The 17,452-nt window shown below is 43.0% G+C and overlaps 2 protein-coding genes across 7 annotated transcripts in view; one reads left to right on the forward strand and one right to left on the reverse strand.

The window, feature by feature from the left end:
* Positions 1-315: 315 nt before the first annotated feature.
* On the reverse strand, positions 316-7,247 carry HNRNPA1 (heterogeneous nuclear ribonucleoprotein A1). 4 transcript variants are annotated; one of them, XR_008912018.1, is made up of 12 exons: positions 7,089-7,247; positions 6,379-6,495; positions 6,141-6,287; positions 5,841-6,051; positions 5,642-5,734; positions 5,467-5,559; positions 5,001-5,075; positions 4,603-4,761; positions 3,881-4,033; positions 3,426-3,491; positions 595-672; positions 316-447 (listed from the first exon to the last, which is right to left on the reverse strand). XR_008912018.1 is itself a non-coding variant. In XM_056798005.1 (11 exons), the coding sequence occupies exons 1-10, from the start codon at positions 7,101-7,103 to the stop codon at positions 3,436-3,438; spliced, it is 1,119 nt and encodes a 372-aa protein (XP_056653983.1). In that variant the 5' UTR covers positions 7,104-7,247; the 3' UTR covers positions 2,865-3,196; positions 3,426-3,435. The 4 variants fall into 4 exon arrangements, 2 of the variants coding, with proteins under 2 accessions (XP_056653983.1, XP_056653984.1); XR_008912019.1 differs by lacking the exon at positions 4,603-4,761 and having other exon boundaries at positions 7,089-7,246; XM_056798005.1 differs by lacking the exons at positions 316-447; positions 595-672 and adding an exon at positions 2,865-3,196.
* Positions 7,248-7,586: 339 nt separating this feature from the next.
* The window catches only part of CBX5 (chromobox 5), a 37,492-nt gene continuing 27,626 nt past the window's right edge, over positions 7,587-17,452 (forward strand). The window contains exons 1-2 of one of the 3 annotated variants that reach the window (XM_056798010.1): positions 7,758-7,897; positions 9,264-9,529. The gene's annotated coding sequence lies outside the window, so the exon portion shown is untranslated. Of the gene's footprint in view, positions 7,898-9,263; positions 9,530-17,452 lie in introns of all 3 variants that reach the window. The other 2 variants (XM_056798008.1, XM_056798012.1) reach the window with 2 other exon arrangements.

The raw sequence follows: 17,452 nt of genomic DNA on the forward strand, positions 1-17,452 counted from the left end.
CAACCGCGCTCCGGGGTCACTCCTAAATCCAGGAAAGTTCCCTAACGGACTGACTGTCAGCATCATTCTCCCCTACCCTGGCACTCAGGTTTTCGTGTTACTGAGGGCAGCGGTCCAGACGGACACTATCCGGGTGACCGTGTAAGATCACTCTCCTCTGCTTAAACATGTCCCACACCCGGGAGGATCAATTGTTCACCATCACAGGACTTTGGTATTTCACTGGCAGTGCCCAGCACAGAAGGGGTATAGCAATATTAGCTAGAATCATATTCAGCTGCAGAGGGGGGAGACATGACGACAGGAGACGGGCAATTCGTTTTAGAAATATTTTACTAAAGCATCAAACAAATGAGTTGTGAGCTGCACAGCAGCCTGAAATCAGAGACAGCTGCATACCAGCTAAATTTACAAGTGGCTTCAATGGCTGGACCTTAAATGATGATCCTGCAAAAAGAAAAGGAGATTCACTCAACAAGCACAAAAGCCCACATCGCCCCGCCAGGGATTCACTTCCTGAAGTTGAGGCTCCGCCCCCACTAGCTGCCTGGTTCTCCCAGTCCCATGAGCAGGACCACATTTTAGTGAACTTACATTTGAAGGAGCCACTTGGATGTGCCAAAGGCCTCTAGTTTCTAGAGGGCTGACCAGTGAGGGACAGCAACTTCCTTCCTGGAAAAGTAAGAAACTCTCAGTATTATCTCCTCCCAAGGGTAAAGCAAATTTCAAAATACACCCCCCACCCCCAGCCACCCCTTAAGGAATGAGTACACCCCCAAGCTAGCCCTTTGCAAAAATTAACAATTTAAAATAAAAATGCTTAAAGGGTAGTCCTAAAGCATTATTGTGAGCCACTGCTGCGAAGGGGAGATGGGAAAGAGGGCCATAGAGGCCCAATACTTTCAAGCATGATTATCAACTAGGATTTAAGATGGTTGAGAGTTCAGGGCAGACTTCTTGGAAGCTGCCCTTGATGGGTATTAATTACATTCCATTTCATGAGTGAAGACACTTGCAAAGGGGGTTTTAAAGACTGATTTGATGAGTACAGCTAGACTGGACTAGTTAATAATCGGCTGGGCTCAACATGATCATTTAGCAATAAACAGAAACAAAAACAAAACAAAAACACAGAAAACAACTATAATTTCAGACAAACTATATGGACAGAAGTAAAATCTGTTCTTACCTACCAGTATAGCAATAAAACCTTTCCTTCTGGCTCTGACTGCTAGTCCTAAGAGTCAGATGTGCCTTACTCTTGTCTGCCTCCTTCCTTCCGATGGGCACTGAAACTTCTCTCCCTCCTAGCTCATGGATCGTGCCGAGGCCTGCCCCTGGCTTATCTCTGTACACTTGACTCCATACCACAAGTGTCTAAGCGAGGAGCCATTCGCGCTATACTTGCTAGCAGTTCCTAGTAGCTGAACATCTCCTGGATCTTTAAAGCCATTGTCACGATTCCTGAGGTATCTGCAAACTCCCTGAACAGTTAAGGTTCCACCTGCCATTGCAAACTCAGCCAATATCAAACCCAAGGGGCTAGAGAACTTTTAAACACAGCATAACCATGCTTCCTCCTCCCGCCCCCTCCCCGGACCCTCCCCTGCCCCCTCATCCCACCCCTCACCCTGCCACCCCCCACCAGGGCTTTCCAAAAATTGGTTAAAAGGGAAGGGTAACAAACCAATGGAATGGAATACACAGACCTAGTAAAGAAAAGCTTCTAGTCTACAGGGTACAAAGTCGCTGGGATAAACAGAACAGAAATGGACTAAATGAGGGAACCAAAAGGTTTTAAGGAATGACTTTGGAATATTGTTTTCTAGGTGAGAGGGCTCAGGCCGGCCCCAACTCAACACTCTAAGCTGTATGGCCCAGTTGGATGAGAACCTGGGTGATGTGTTATACTCAGAAGGAAAACTGCAGTTGAGACAGCCTCAAGGGGCCAGCAAGTTACTCGACTCCGCCCCCTAAAGAATTTGAGGCCCTCCCCCAGGAATTGTCCCCCCCCCCCCCCAGCTAGCTCCATCTATGTCAACTTTTATCACTGCAGTTTTCCTTGAATGATCCTCAAGCCAGTACATTCCCTCTTAATCATGACCATGGCAAGAGCTTTACCCTCAACCTCCCTCCCCCCCATCCTCCAATTGGGGTGCTTCATTCTCTGGGGCATGACATAACCCAGCTGGTTGCTGCTGCTAGTGATCACCTTGAGCTTTGAATACTGGGAATTTAGACCATTTTCTGGGAGTCAATACACACAGGGGTCCTCCCTTCAAAGTTTCCTCTCTAACAAAAATGTTTCCAAATCGTTGCAAAGATCTGGCATTTTGGAGAATAAAGTTTTTGATCAGCTCAACTTAAAAAACAAAACCACAAAAACCCCGTACTTTCTGCCTTAGAAGCAATACTGTACATTGTTTCAAAGACAGAAGAATGTAAGGCTAGGCAATGGGGGTAAGGTGACTTGCCCAGGGTCACACAGCCAGGTGTCTGGAGTATAGACTTGAACCCAGGACCTCTAGTCAAGGCCTGGCTCTGTCTACTGAACCACCTAGCAGTTCCCAACTCATAAATAACCCTGAAGCCTTGTTGGCAAGGTTTTTATTTTTAGGAATCCATAATAGCCAGATTTTGAGATTAGATATTTCTTGCTGGGGGGCCAGAGAAGCTTTGGCACTGTAGCTGCCAGTCTTACCATGGCAAGAAAAAGCACATAATGACTCTAGGCATACACTCAAGATGAGTTGTGATCACTTCAGGAGGGGCCTACCATCACCTTGGGTCTAACTTGACACTACTGCATGCTTTTGGGGGCAGTTTTATGGGGGGCTTCGAGTAGACTAACTTAACACAGCACATTTAAAAAAGACACATTTATTCAGCGTCATGATCAGACTATTACATTTAGCAATCAACAGCATGGGTGCAAAAAAAAATCTACATTAAAACCCTTTGTTGGAATGCTTTACACTTTCCACAGAACAGAAACTAAAATAACCTGTTATACAATTAGTCACAAATACAGTCCTGGTGTTTTTTTTGCCCATACACAAAAAGTATTGTCTAAAACATGTCTTCTTGTAGCAGCTAGGCCCTGCCACCACTGTGCTTGGCTGAGTTCACAAATCTGTTGTAACCTGTAGCTTCCCTGTCACTTCTCTGGCTCTCCTCTCCTGCTAAGCTTTGTTTCCTGTTGAACAATACGAATAAAGTTGTTAATCTAAAACACATATTAAGACTCAAAGCTATAATCCAATAGCAAGTTTTGTTCCCCATAGATTTTGCTGATCTGAATTATTAACATCCACAAATTTACTGTAATTAAAATGTTAACTATGTTGAACACTAACTACATTAGTATTACTGGGTTCATTAATAAATGTAAGCTTAAGTGTGAGGTGAGATGGTTTAATACTTACCTAACAGTAATTAAAATCTTCTGCCACTGCCGTAACTACTGCTACTACTGGAACCGCCATAGCCACCTAGGGACAAGTCTTTCCATCAGTTTTTCAAGGTCGCACTATCACTATTTCCCCCAGGCAAAAAAAAAAAAAAATCCCCATACCAGTATTTTGTTGTGGCTAGGGAGCAGGCTTTGGAATTGCATACACCACCCTTGACAAGTAAGGGTTTTCTTTACCCAGAATTCACCACCAACTGAAATCATCTAATCAACTCCAGGGATTGTAGCCCTAGTAAGTATAAGTGTGCCCAGTACTTTTAAAACAAAACAATTGAGTAGCCCCATCCTCTATGGGGGCCTTAAATTTGATCATGGAACTAGTAGCTGTGCACAAAAGCTTTGATGTATTTAATTCATTCAACTTTAAAACTTAATCGTTGAGAATGGCAGATAAAGTCAACATTCTACCTTGGTTACGTGGTTTGGCAAAATACTGGCCCCCACCATAAGGGCCTGAGCTCCGGCCTCCAAAATTTCCTCCTTTCATGGGACCAAAATTTGAAGACTGATTGTTGTAGTTGCCAAAATCATTGTAGCTTCCACCACCTCCGAAGTTGCTTCCTAGAACAAATAAGAGGGACCTGCTAGTTACTAGATGGCCAACACCAGTTAGCATATCATAGACATCCTCCCACAATTCTGAGTCACTGACGGCCCATTACATGGCCCTTTTGTCCACTCACTTTCCATACTGGATGAGACAGCCTGTTTGGATATACTCCAATCCATTACAATGCCACTGGGTAAGTAAAATATCTCTTCAGGGCTTTGAAAATGATTGATCTGATACATAAAGAATCTGATCAGACTACTACTGCCTATCACACTGCTGGAAAATGTAGTGTCAAAAGGCCCAAAATATAATCAAACACTAAAACTGCTATGGAAGTGACTCAGTAACCTAAGACACCTTCCTGCATTCATCTAGACTTTTAGGCAGGGAGTGAGGCGGCCCAGCTTAAAGCTGAGAGGAGGTAGCTTTTTGAAAACCAGGTTTCATGCAGTGCACTGTTCAATGCTGTTAAGAGCATCAAACCCAAAATAAGATTAAGTAAGATTTTTTTTTTAAACTACAACACTAATCTAGACTACCACACCACAGTCCTTGTTTGGATTCACTTGATACCTACCACTACCACCGCCAAAGCCGCCTCCGCCTCCTCCGTTGTTATAGCTGTCATAGCTGCCACTCCCGCCATAGCCACTGCCCTGGTTTCCATAACCCTGTCCACCACTTCCATAGCCTCTGTTTCCTCCAGAGTAACCAGGGCCGCCTCCTCCATAACCACCTACAGAAGAATACAATTCTTCTCAGTAAGACAAATTTGACAGTCAAAAATCCATGCAAGCTTAAAGGCTCAAGGCCAATATACAGCATGCATGTTATTTTGGGAGAAGCAGGTCAAGCTCAACACATGCAGCACTTAAAAAATAGCAAAAATAATTAAGATAAGCAAAAAACTAGGCCTGTTCTAAAGAGAGGAATACTCCCATTTACCCAATTTTTATCTAAGTTAAGAGCACGCACCATCATTTCCAAATCCATTGTAGCCATCTCCACTTCCACCATATCCACCACCACCACGACTGCCTCCAAAACCACCTGGAAGAAAAAGGGCATTCAGTTGGGAACCAATTGTAAAATCTAAAATTTTTGGCTGTGCTTAATAATCACACAATTTATCACAACCAAACTGTTCTTGATTAACTTCTTCCTTGATAAATAGGTATTAAAAACCAAACCCAACATATCCTAAAACACAGGTTACCATTAACTTGCTTGCCTCTGGTTAAATTGGAGCAAAACACAAATACCAAACAAGCAGCCAAGGTTAGTATCAATTCAGAAATGGCAAACAGAATGGTCACTAGACTGAGATAAAACTACTTGCTCTTGTCCACATAAAGTAGTACACCAAGGGCTTTGGTTCTAACCCTGACAAACTAATAACCTGGTTTGCTAAGTATGTCTTGCCTAGTGTGAAAATACATACCTCTACCACTGAAGTTCCCACCACGGCCAAAGTTATCATTACCACCAAAGCCACCTCCACGGCCACCACCAAAGTTTCCAGAACCACTTCGACCTATACAAAGGAGATCACCATTTTACAACTAGAAACTACACAGGAGACCACCACCACCTATTTAGTGGCTTGGAAAACTTACCTCTCTGACTAGAAGAAGCACTGGCCATTTCTTGCTTTGACAAGGCTTTCCTTACTTCACAGTTGTGGCCATTCACAGTATGGTATTTTTGAACTAGATAAACAAAAGCTCATATTAGTATATCTAGTGACTGGAAATTTAAACAAAGTATATTTGCAAACAAAGCCTGGTTACTTTCAAGGCCACTAAGGATACTCACTGACTATCTTGTCCACAGAATCATGGTCATCAAATGTTACAAAAGCAAAGCCCCTCTTCTTGCCACTGCCTCTGTCAGTCATAATTTCAATCACTTCGATTTTTCCATATTGTTCAAAGTAGTCTCTTAAGTGATGCTCCTCGGTGTCTTCTTTGATGCCCCCCACAAAAATCTTTTTCACAGTTAAGTGGGCGCCTGGCCTTTGAGAGTCCTAGACAAGACCAAAAAATATTGTGGAATGGCGGAAAGCTAACCTACCTCTCCACAGAAAATACCACAGAAAAGGTGGGGGACACGAACCTCCCTGGAAACAGCTCTCTTTGGTTCAACGACTCTGCCATCGACTTTGTGAGGTCTGGCGTTCATTGCTGCATCTACCTCCTCCACTGTGGCATAGGTAACAAAGCCGAAGCCCCTGGACCGCTTGGTATTGGGATCCCTCATCACCTAGGTTGTGAAAAAGGCGGGTAGGAATTAACAAAGGGCGTTTCAGGCCCCAATTCCCACCCCTGTCTCCTCTCACTGGGCCAGCACTTACCACGCAGTCTGTAAGTGTGCCCCATTGCTCGAAATGGCTCCGGAGACTCTCGTCTGTCGTCTCGAAGCTCAGGCCTCCGATGAAGAGCTTCCGCAATTGCTCAGGCTCCTTGGGGGACTGAACAAAGGATTGGGAGGGGGAGGGTCGGTTAGGCAGTTCCCCGGGCACCTCGACTCTAAAGGACACGTGTCCTCTGCCCTCACCCCGGCTCCGATGATCAATTCTGAGATAAAGCAAGCCCCAAGAGTACTGCCCTGGCGGCCAGACCCAGCCTGTCAGACTTGGGTCACTGATGGGGAAGGGGTGAAGAAAAGAAACGCGACGCATGCGCAACAAAGACAGGCAAGGAAGACGGCCGGCTACATAAGCCAACGAATAAAAAATCGTTACCGGGAAATCGAAACCGGCCCCGAACGACTGGGGGGTCAAGCGAGGGCTGACTAAGGGTCTGGACCGATAAAACTAGAGAGCGCCTGAAACCTAGGGAGGGCCGCAAGGGCTGGAAGCTCATGGCGGCCGGGCCTACAAAATGGCGACTCTGAAGGAGGGGGTGGGGGGGTGAAAGGGAGCAGGCCCGAGCAAGAGCGGGCTCAGAAACTCTGTGAAGCTAGTCGTGCTGAAGGCGTATCGAGCTAAGCCCCCGAAGGGGTAACGGAGGGGAAAGCGAGGAATAAGGAAAAAACTCCATGTCAGAGCTGGTCCTCTCTTACCTCTGACTTCGACATGGCGAGAAGAGTGGCAGTCGCTGCAGCGATCCTTCTCCAACGGCGTCGAGGACAGAAAGGAGCTAGCTAACTAGCGTATCTGCCTCCCCACCTCCGGCCCCGCTTTTTAATCCCGCCTCCTCGCGTTCATCATTGGTAGACTCCGCCCCTACTTGGAGATCATTGGACAACTTCAATCATTCTATCTAGCGATTGGTGAGTGGTAGCGTATCTTTGCGTAACGTAATGCGTTGCGTAAATTCCGCCCCAAAGAGGCTGCTGATTGGCTTCTGAGAAGTCCTTTTTTGTTAAAGCATTTGATTGGCTCTTCTGTCAGTCACTCGTGTTTGAATGTACCAAATTTTTTTAAAGGTAATTTTTATTTTTAATTCCCTAAAATATTACATAATATTTAGAGCGAAAAAATACTATTAAGCCTGAAAATTTGAAAAATAAAGAGTGGCTAACAATTACTTTTTAATGCTTCTATTACTCTCAGAGAGCATGCGTGGCGCGACAGCGAATTAACGCAAGCGCAGTAGAAAGACGTGAAGGCTATTTGTAACACGTGTAATGGCGGGGAAGAACGGACCTATGTAATACACCTGCGCAGTGGCGGGAGCCTTGCCCCTTTCTGCGCAGGCGCAGTGGGCGGAGGAAGGGTTCTCCCTCGGATCGCGTGCGCAAGCGCAGCGGCGGATCCGTTTTGGCGGGCGGTTGGCGTTGCGCAGAAGGCGGCGGTGGTTCCTTGTGGTCCGGCCTCTTCGCAGAGGAACGGGGACAAGGTTAGGGTGAGAGAACGCTCTCAGTCCCGGGTAAGTGGAAAACAATCACGTCTACACTTCTAGGTCCTTGGAGCAATTCCAATCGGGCCCGTTATTGTGTGAAATGAATGGACCGCTGGGGTGGGGGGGGCGGAGGAAGAGCGACAAGATCGGTCAACCAATGGGAGAGCAGGGGGCGGGTGTAATTGTCCTGATTGCCTGTCCTCTTTTCCAATGGCTGTAAAGGAGGGAACCCAGTGGACGGATTTGACTGACAAGACTTTAGGCCAATCGAACCTTCGTTTGGTGGTTCCGAGTAACGACATCGGTCCTTGGGCCACAGGAAGGCGGGAGGCGGGTTCTTCTTCCCCTAGCTGGGATGCTCTAAGCAAATTGGAGAGAATTGCTCGGGGAGGTTGGGCTCGCTAGAAAGACAAGGGTTTGAGCCCTATGTAGGAGAGGAGGGTCAGGACTTTCAGACAGATGGACGAAGCGAACAGCCAATAGGAGGTCAAGCCAAAGAAAGCGCGCGGGGAGACGGCCCAATCAATGCACTAGCGGGAGGAGGGTTTAGATTTAGGGTCCTTAGGAAGGATTACCTTTTGGGGGTGGGGATCCCCAGGGGATGACTTGTTTTTCACGGAGGAGTCATGTGGGTTTCCCCAAGCCTCTTTCTCTATCCTACCTGGTGTTTGTAAATCTAAACGATGTTCAGTGCTAGCGTGGGTTTGGCCGTTTTTTCATCCCTTTTTCCATTTTAGGGATTAGTGCAGAGTGATTGGTCAGAGGAAAAGCAAGACCGCATGTTTGTCTGGAACCATTATACCCCATGTACACCCGTCCCCCAAGATCTCACGTTTGTCTGAAGCTTACTTTTAGCCTTCCCCTCTCCCACAAGACCACGTGTTTGTCTTGGTCCTTGCTTTTAACATAACATACACATTTGTCTGGAACTTATTCTTAATACACCCTCACACACTCCTTTCCTTTTGTACTGAAGGGAATCTTAGACCTTTTTCCACCTAGTCCTTTGGTCATGTGAAAGTGCCTAAATTGGAAAAAACTGACCTAGTGGCCTTGGGAAATTCAGAAGCCTTTGGATCACTAGAGTGACTCCTTGAGGAATCCAGGCGATGCCTGCCTGGCTCACATTTTCCTGTTCACCAGTTTTGTGAACAAGGATTCTCAGTAATTATCAGTTGAGTTTAATGAATGAAAGAAACTTCATCAAATGCTTATTGCTTTGTTCCAAACAGGTTCAGTAAAGGTTTTGTACAACGAAAATGAATTTTTTAATAAGACTTAAGTAAACTGAGTAAAAACTCAGAATTTGCTTTCCTGTAAATTTCCATTTTCTCTGGTTTATGCAAAGGATGAAGTATTCTGAGGAGGCTCTGTAATTTCTTCTTTGGTTTAGAGAAGTGCTGAGAAGTTCCTTAAAGTGTCCACAGTTGCCTGGGATGCAGAGAATCACACTGACAGGATATATGTACCTGAGACTAGATCTGAACCCAAGTCTTCCTTAATCGAGCTCTCCCTCCACAATAGCAGGATGTATTTGAAGTGATCTGACCAACCATAATCTCAGTATTTGACCACAGAGATAATATGACATAAATTAGGACAAATCTCTTCATCATTTGGTTTAAAATTGAGGAACAATTTGATTTAATACTACATTTGGTAAGAATCTCTTCTTAATCTTTATCTTTGATGTAAACTGGAGATTAAATGTATGGAGAAAGATTTTGATAGTATTTGAAAATCAGAATAACAATATACAAGCTCATTATTCAAAGATCTAATCAGATCTATGGGTCTCAAATTATCCAAGAAGAATATGTTATAATATTTTTATGTTTCCTGTGCCTGGTTGAATAAAAACAAATTCATCAAAAATTTTTTTTATTGTTACTATCCTATGACCTGTTAATTGTTACACATTTTTATTAAGTTCCCAAATGTTTGAGTACTTAAGATGAGTGTGAATGTGCTTTTCTTCAAGGTGGGATGTATTTATTATTTCTTATATTTTCAACCAGGTTGGACCTCTTACAAGCTGTTTTAATTAAATGGCTTGTTCATACTTTTCTTTTCGAAAGTGGTTCCCAAATCAATCTCGTTCCTTCAGTCACGATTGGACAGCTGATTTACCATCTTTGGGAAAAGGTGTCTACTTTCTCTATGGGGATTCATCTTTGTGGCCTGTTATATAAAATATGTGTAAACATGGCAGCTTAAATGACATTAAATTGAATAAGGACCAGAGAAGTTGAAACAGTTTCACATTCAAGCCCCAGAAATTTTTTTGTTTTACAACTAATCAGCAGTCCTTGCTTTAGTGTATTTTGTTGAGAGTTTTTCACTTGTATTTCTTAGGAAAATCTTTTAACTTGTATCCAACCCTACTTGCCCCTACCCCGGTTTCTTCCTCAGGGGATATTTTTCTGTGGTTTACAAATGGAATTTTTTAAGTTTAATTTGACTTAGAGTCCAAGGTGCTAAGTAAATGATCTGGTAAATATTACCCCATTTACTACCTACCATTACACAAGTGGGGACTTTTTCTTTTCTGTCTAATATTGCTAACCCGGTCAACTTGGAGTTAAAGCAGTGTGGGTACTCTCTGTGCCAAAGAAATTCCCGTTTTCCCATGCCATCCAGTATACAGAGTTTTAGTTTTCTGATTTGGACATTGAAGAATCTAGTTTGAGCTGTGAGCTGGTTAAGATTCTGTTAAGTATACTGAGCATTGAATGACTTAAAAAAGCAAACAAACAAAAGGCCATTTATCTTGAAGATTGTAAAGGAGCAAGGAGAACCTCTGAAATTGGGAAACTGGAGAGCAGGATAATGGTTAAAGCTTGTCTCAGGAAGAAGAAAGAATGAAGGATGACCTGATTTGCCACCCTGTAGGAAAGATGTAGATACTCAGATATGATATTCTGTCAGTAATAGCTTTTGGAAGGAATAAGCATTTATTAAGCACTGTGCCAAGTGCCTTAAATATTTCATTTGATCCTCAAAATAACCCTGTGAGGTAAGTGTTCTCATCCCTGCTTTGTAGTTGAGGATATGGAAAACACAGCTTTAAATGACTTGCCTAAGTTCACAGTTAGTGATTTGAACAAGCCTTCCAGACTCAGTGCTTCATTTATCTCCTGTACCATCTACCTAGAGGTGCCTAGATTATAGTGAGAAATCTGAGAGTGGGTGTTTTAGGCTCATTGATCACTGAATTTCAAACATTAAAGTGTTTTAAAAGTCATAGTGTGGTGGCTAGTAACACCTCATCCCTTTCCCCCCTCCTCCCTTTGTCCTACTACTTGGCCATTTTAAGGACTACTTTTCTTACCACTTAGCTTATCAATAGTTGAGTCAATGTTCTAGCTCTTTTTCTAATGATTAGAGATTTCTGACTTAAGTAACAAGTAAGAGTTAAGAAGTAACAAGAAAGAGTTGTAGCTAGGTTTTCTTGTAACTACTATTTATACATTGTTATTGATGAACTTGGACTCTTGGGCAAGCTCCCCCCTCCCTAGCATAAACTTTGATATCCCCTGGCTACTTGTAAAAGATGAATCTTTCTTGTAATTGTACTAATGGGAAGGAATCCAGGTCGTCCAGAAAAGAGTTGGCTTGTGAGGAGTCCAAGACACAGATTTGTTGGGATTTCTGTGAGCCACTGTAAGGCACATATTCATTTCTGATGACAACTTTACACTTGTGTTGGCAGAACACCCACAGTGACAACTGCCTGTGTTTAGTCTGTCCAGGAGCTCTGCCCGCCAGTATGTTTGAGGGAAAACCTACACTGTTCCTCTCAGCAGCTATGTCAATAATAGGCCATTCTGGATATATCATGTTGAGTCTGCCAAGGGTTTCTTTGGAAAGTTGCCTCAGTTTACCTCTGAGTTAACAGGAGCAATGGATGTTGCCTCCTTGGCTGTCTATAAAAGGTATTTTTAAAAATGGCTGCAGTTCTACATTTTAGTAGTTTAAGACTTTGGGAATACAAAGTATTTGGCTTAATATGTACCAAAGATAAGACTAAAAAAGGCTTGATTCAGGAGAGAAATTCTACATCTAACTTAGGACTTTGGTTTTTGCCTTCCTATTTTCCCCCATTCCCTTTACATCTCCACTTTCCTACAATAATTTTATTTAAAAATAAAACATAAAATCTTATCCGAATCATTTCTTGAGAACCAGAAGGTAAGGTCTATACCCCTCCCTGCAGAGGTCTCTAGCTGAACTCTCTTTGGATAAGTTACTTAACTAAGCTCCCTCTGTACTTTAGTGAGTTCCTTTGTACTAGGATGTAGCCATGGTAAGCTTAATAGCTTATATTTGTGGACCTAGAGTTTGCAAAGCATTCTCTTCATTTTGTGTGAGGTAAGTAGTACCCCTTTTACAGATGAGTGTGTGACTGACAGACAGACAGACAGAGGGAAGAAAGAAGGGGGGGAGGAAAGAGAAAGAACACTATTATAGTCAGTCACTCACTCCCAACTTTTAAATCTAGAGGGCTCTGCCCCCTTCCTCCATCTTTAAAGTTAATGTGATTCAATGAATTAACCAAGTTAATCAGAGTCTTTGTGGAATTAAAAAAAACAATAGCTTTGATTAGTTTAAGGTGGTGTTTCCTATCAGAGCTCTGGGTGTGCCCCTTCCTAATGGATAACTCACTTGCTTATTAGCTGGGTGTTTTAACCTCTTTAAAGAAAGGGCTTTCCAAGTAGGATTTAATGGGCTAGCTCAGCCTTTTCTCTTTCATCCTCAGAGATTTGTTTATTGTAGTTCTTTCTACTGGCCCTAAGTTCTCAAAGTCTGAAATTGTGCCTTAAACTAATGAAGTCCTGGACAAAGTTGGCCTTCTTGGCTTGTATTTACTTTCAGAAGAGAATGGAATGCACTTAGCCAGGGAGTTTGCTCTCACACCTTAGCAGAAGAGCAACAGTAAATGTGGGATATGGGGGAAGGGGGTGCATTTTGCAGCTACTCTAGCTGTTTCCTGACCACTGGGAGTTTTTCAAATCTGGTGTCTTCCTGTTTCCCAGGGATCATCAGCATCTCTGGGGCCAAAGAAAGGAAAGAGTAATCCAGAGCACATGGAACTAAGTTCAATAAAATGAAGCCCTGTCTTCTAAGAGGTCAACTGAGGCTCTGCTGAGAAGCCATAGGTTTCATTCTTTATAGTCCAGCCCCTTGACCTCTGAAAATTAGAGAGCTGTGTAAGATGAGTTGAGGGCTGATTTTCATGATCTTTCACAGTAGCTTATTTAAGAATCTGATAAACCAAAGGAGGAACTAAGTAATAGATAAAGCAAACCCAAGATATAATCTCCAAACCTCATTTTGGTATTTAGTTCTAATTTCTTCTACTGTCATATCTTACCTTGTATTTCTCTGGGGCACAGAATCTAAACCTTTTTGTATGTCATGGACCCCTGTGGCAGTCTTTAAGTTTAGTGACCCTTTCTCAGAATCATTTTTTGCAGCTTAAATTCATACTTGAAGGAAATGCTCATTTTCAGTTAGAAGTCAGTAAGAATAAAAATGCATTAGTTCTTCCGGTCTAAGTTCACACACTTTCTCACCCCACTCTCCAAAATCTCTAGGACCCAGGTTAAGAAGCTTTGACCTAGAGTCATCTGTTATTTTTCATGGAGTGTTACCAAAAACCCAGGCTATATTAGACATGGAGGCAGCAAGATCTGAATTTAGGTCCATCCTCTAGCTTCTCACACTGTGACCAGGGATAAGTCCTTTCACTTCTGAACCAGTTTACTCATTGACCAAATGAAGGGATTAGAAGAGGTGGGTTCCCCTTGGCTCCCTGATCTTCACTGGAAGTAGGGAGATTACAAGCAGTAGCCGTGAGAATAATTAAATCTAATTTTCTTTATTCCTAACCTAGTTAGTATCCTTTTCTCTGTCCGTAGTTGGCTGATTTGGATTTTTGTTTATCCTTAATGTCTTGTGGAGGTGTTAAATGATGGCACCTTGCAATCAGTCAGCAAGCATTCATTAATCAGCCTACTGTGTTCCAGGCTCCTAAGGTTACAAAGACAAAAATGAACTTGTTCCCTGCCCCACAATGAGCTCACTTGGCACTTTGTCCAAGAAGACCCAGTACTCAAGTATGTACATTCAAAAGAAGTCCCTTGTACTTGGGGAAGGGGGTGGAGAGGACTTTTTGATGAAGGTACTACTTTAGCAGTGTTAAAAGACTGAGTATTCCAGGAGGCAAAGGTGTTGGGTAGGAGTGGGGGGGGAGGGGCATTCAGGTCATCCAGTCAAAACACTCTCAACATGCAATTAGTTTCTTGTTCTGAGGAGCCCCAAAGAGTCAGTTTGATGACTGGGGAGTGATGTATATATAAAAAATGGAAAGGAAGATTAAGAACAGGTTTAAAAACTCCAAAAAGAGAAGCTTCTATGCAATCAAGAGGCAGAAAGGGACCATTGGAGTTTAGTAAGAGAAGTGCCTTTGTACTTCTGGAAAATCATTTTGGCAGCTGTCTGGAGGAAGGATAGGAAAGGGCAGGGACCTGAGGTAGGGTGACCCATTAGGTGGCAATTGAAATAATAGTCCAGGCTAGCGGTGAACCCTTATCTTTGGTGGTGACCTAATGAATAGAGAGAAGGTAATGGATACAAGAGATATTGAAGTGGTAGAAATAGCCAGATGTAGCAGTTCATTAGATCTGCGGGATGAGGGAGAATGAAGAGGCAACCCAGAAATGCTCACGTTGCCAAACTAGGTAACTGGAAGAACTGAGGTGCCCTGTACAAAAATTGGGAGGTTTTGGAACTAAGCTGATTAATTTTAGACATATTGTATTTGAAGTATCTAGGGCATTGAATTTGAAGTGCCCACCAGGCAAGCCGTCCAGAATTGTGATGGGAGCTGGGAAGATTTGAAAGTCATCTGCATAGAGATAACCCCATGGGGACTGATGAAATCACCCTTTGAAAGAGATTTAGAGTGGGCACCGGGAGCCTCAAGGAATACAGACTCTAATGGGTGTGGTATGGTCAATGAACCTGCCTTGGGACCTGAAAAATGGTCAGACTAGTAGGAGGAAAACCCCAAAAGGTGGTTGCAAGAACCTAGAAGAGAGAGCAGCCACTAGGAAAAGGGAGTCAGCATACATGAGAAAAATTGGGAAAAGGCGGGGGGGGGGGGGGGGGGGGGGGAGTATGGGGATCATGAGAAGGAAGTAAGCATTTATTAAGTGCCTCCTATGTACCAACTAGCAGCTAGATGGTGCTGTGGATAGAACACGGGCTCTGAGCCTGGAGGAAGACCTCACAACCTCTTGCCGGTAGCTGCTATTGTTATCCCCATTTTACCTTTGGAAAAACTGAGACTTAACAAGTTAAGTGACTTGTCCAGTATCACAGCTAGTAAGTATTTTTGAACTTGGTTTTTCCTAATACAGGCCCAGTGCTTAACTAATTGCCATTAGATTTGGCAGCTAAAGCAAAACAGGTGAATTATGTTAGAAACTCCAGGTTGTGCTAAATGCAAATTCAATTTTTTATTTGTGGCCTACTATATGCCAGACACTAAACTAAGCACTGTAGATACAAAAGGTGGGGTGGGGAGGAGCTTCCATTAAAATGGGAGAGAATGGGAGAGGAGGGAGAAGTCCCAGAGTAGTTCAAATCCACCCTCAGGTCCTTAACTACAAGACCCTGGCCCTGTCACTTAATCCTGTTTGTTTCAATTTTCTCATCTGTAAAATGAGCCAGAGAAGGAAATGACAAACCACTCTAGTATCTCTACCAAGAACTTAACCCCAAAAGACACTGAAAAGAGTGGGACATGGCTGAAAAAAAGACTGAGCAACAACAACAAAGTATTGGGAGTTGAAAAGATTGGGAGGTATTTGAAAGGACATGATATGTGTTTTGGAAGTCCCCAGACTAGAAGGGAAGAATCCGGAGGTCTAAAGGAAGCTTCGACCTTTGACTATGACTTGATTGCTTTAAAGAGGCAGTAGTCCCTTGCTTAGATTTTTTTCCCCCAATATGAAGTACTGAAAGGGGGGAGGGGAGGGGGGGAGAGGCCAGAAAGAATAAATTAGGATTCAGAATAAAACAACTGTTTTTGGCTCAAATAGAATTAATTCCTTGGAATACCCTATTCTGAGATTAGCCATTCCCTTAATCTGCTTGTCTAGTAGTGGCCTTTCTGGGCTATTTTAAATATCAATATATCTGCAGCAAGGAGCATACTTTTATGATGCTGTGGCACAGTAACTCACACTTAAATGTCAATAGAGACACTTGCAAAGACCTGCAAGGTTCAATAAGTTCTGGTGTGGGTTTGTTTCTCCTGTCATCACCCATTATATTTTTTTTACAGCTTTTAAATTGCTACAGAGAGAAATTGGTCTGGATTGTAATGGATGGTTAAGGAGCTGCCAAGGATACCCTTGTATGGGGTAGGGAAAAGTTCAATACTGTTTTGATTCTATTTATCTAAATTGTAGGCTCTGGCTTGAATATAATTCATGTTGCAGATACACCAAAGTGATGGCAAAGCACAAAATTATACTGTACATTGAAGGAATGTTGGCCATTTTTCCAATCCTTGAAGTTCTGCAGTATTTTCAATTGCATCTCCTGTCCTAGTTGGGCTATATCAAATTCCTTTTGCCTAACCAACATTTGCAAAACAGTTGAATTATGTTAGAAACTCCAGGTTGTGGTAAATGCAAATTCAATTTTATATTTGTGGCATTTCAGTCATTGGTTAGTAACATGGAAAATCCCAAGATGTGTGAAGTAGTTGAAGCATAGTTCTTTTTAGGAGTAGAGGGATGAGGATAATTAGCCTGCTGATCTCTTTTATCTCCAAAGCTGCTGATTTCCTAAACTACTTCCTACTTGTAATGTGCTAGGAGAGTAGATACTGAGTCCCGTTGTTTATTATAGAATGATTGATGCTTGAAGAAGGTGTAGGATGCCAATAAGAGGGGTGAGCTCTTGATTTCTAATTTAACACATTGGCTGGCTGCCATACAATGGACTATATCTAAATTGTCAAAGTGCTCTTTTCTGAGTTTCATAGTAAGCTGAACAAAAGTGTCACAGCAAAGCCCTAATAATCACTAATATTTTAAAACCAAAGGGAATTGCATATCCTATTACTGGGAAATGGCAGGTTCCAGAAGCGATCCATCTCACCTTAAAATTGTGAGAGAATATACATTTTTTAGTTTTATTTTTTAAACCCTTACCTCTTCTGTCTTGGAGTCAATACTGTGTAGTGCCTCCAAGGCAGAAGAGTGGTAAGAGCTAGGCAATGGGGGTGAAGTGATTCAGCCAGGGTCACACAGCTGGGAAGTTGTCTGAGGCCAGATTTGAACCTAGGACCTCCTGTCTCTAGACCTGGCTCTCAATCCACTGAGCTACCCAGCTGCTCCCAAGAATATACATTTTTATTTAGTACTCACTGGGCTGTGCCTTTGCATGAATGTAGCCAGTCCAAAGCTGACATTGCTGGAAATCCTAGCCTTCTGCTAGAAAGGTTCCTGTTTCCATATTCCCACAAGCCTCTGCCAACTTGTTGCTTCGTTCTTATGTCTGCCC

Source organism: Monodelphis domestica, chromosome 5 (genome assembly GCF_027887165.1).
Source record: "Monodelphis domestica isolate mMonDom1 chromosome 5, mMonDom1.pri, whole genome shotgun sequence".
Lineage (NCBI taxonomy): Eukaryota > Metazoa > Chordata > Mammalia > Didelphimorphia > Didelphidae > Monodelphis > Monodelphis domestica.

Bases quoted from the DNA above. Each gene is read 5' to 3' on its own strand.
- HNRNPA1 (XM_056798005.1), bottom strand. The intron at 5,735-5,840 runs GTGAGTATCCTT...TTGTTTATCTAG, and splicing joins TTCTGTGGACAAGATAGTCA to TTCAAAAATACCATACTGTG. The intron at 5,560-5,641 runs GTAAGTTTTCCA...TCCTTTGTATAG, and splicing joins TGCTTCTTCTAGTCAGAGAG to GTCGAAGTGGTTCTGGAAAC.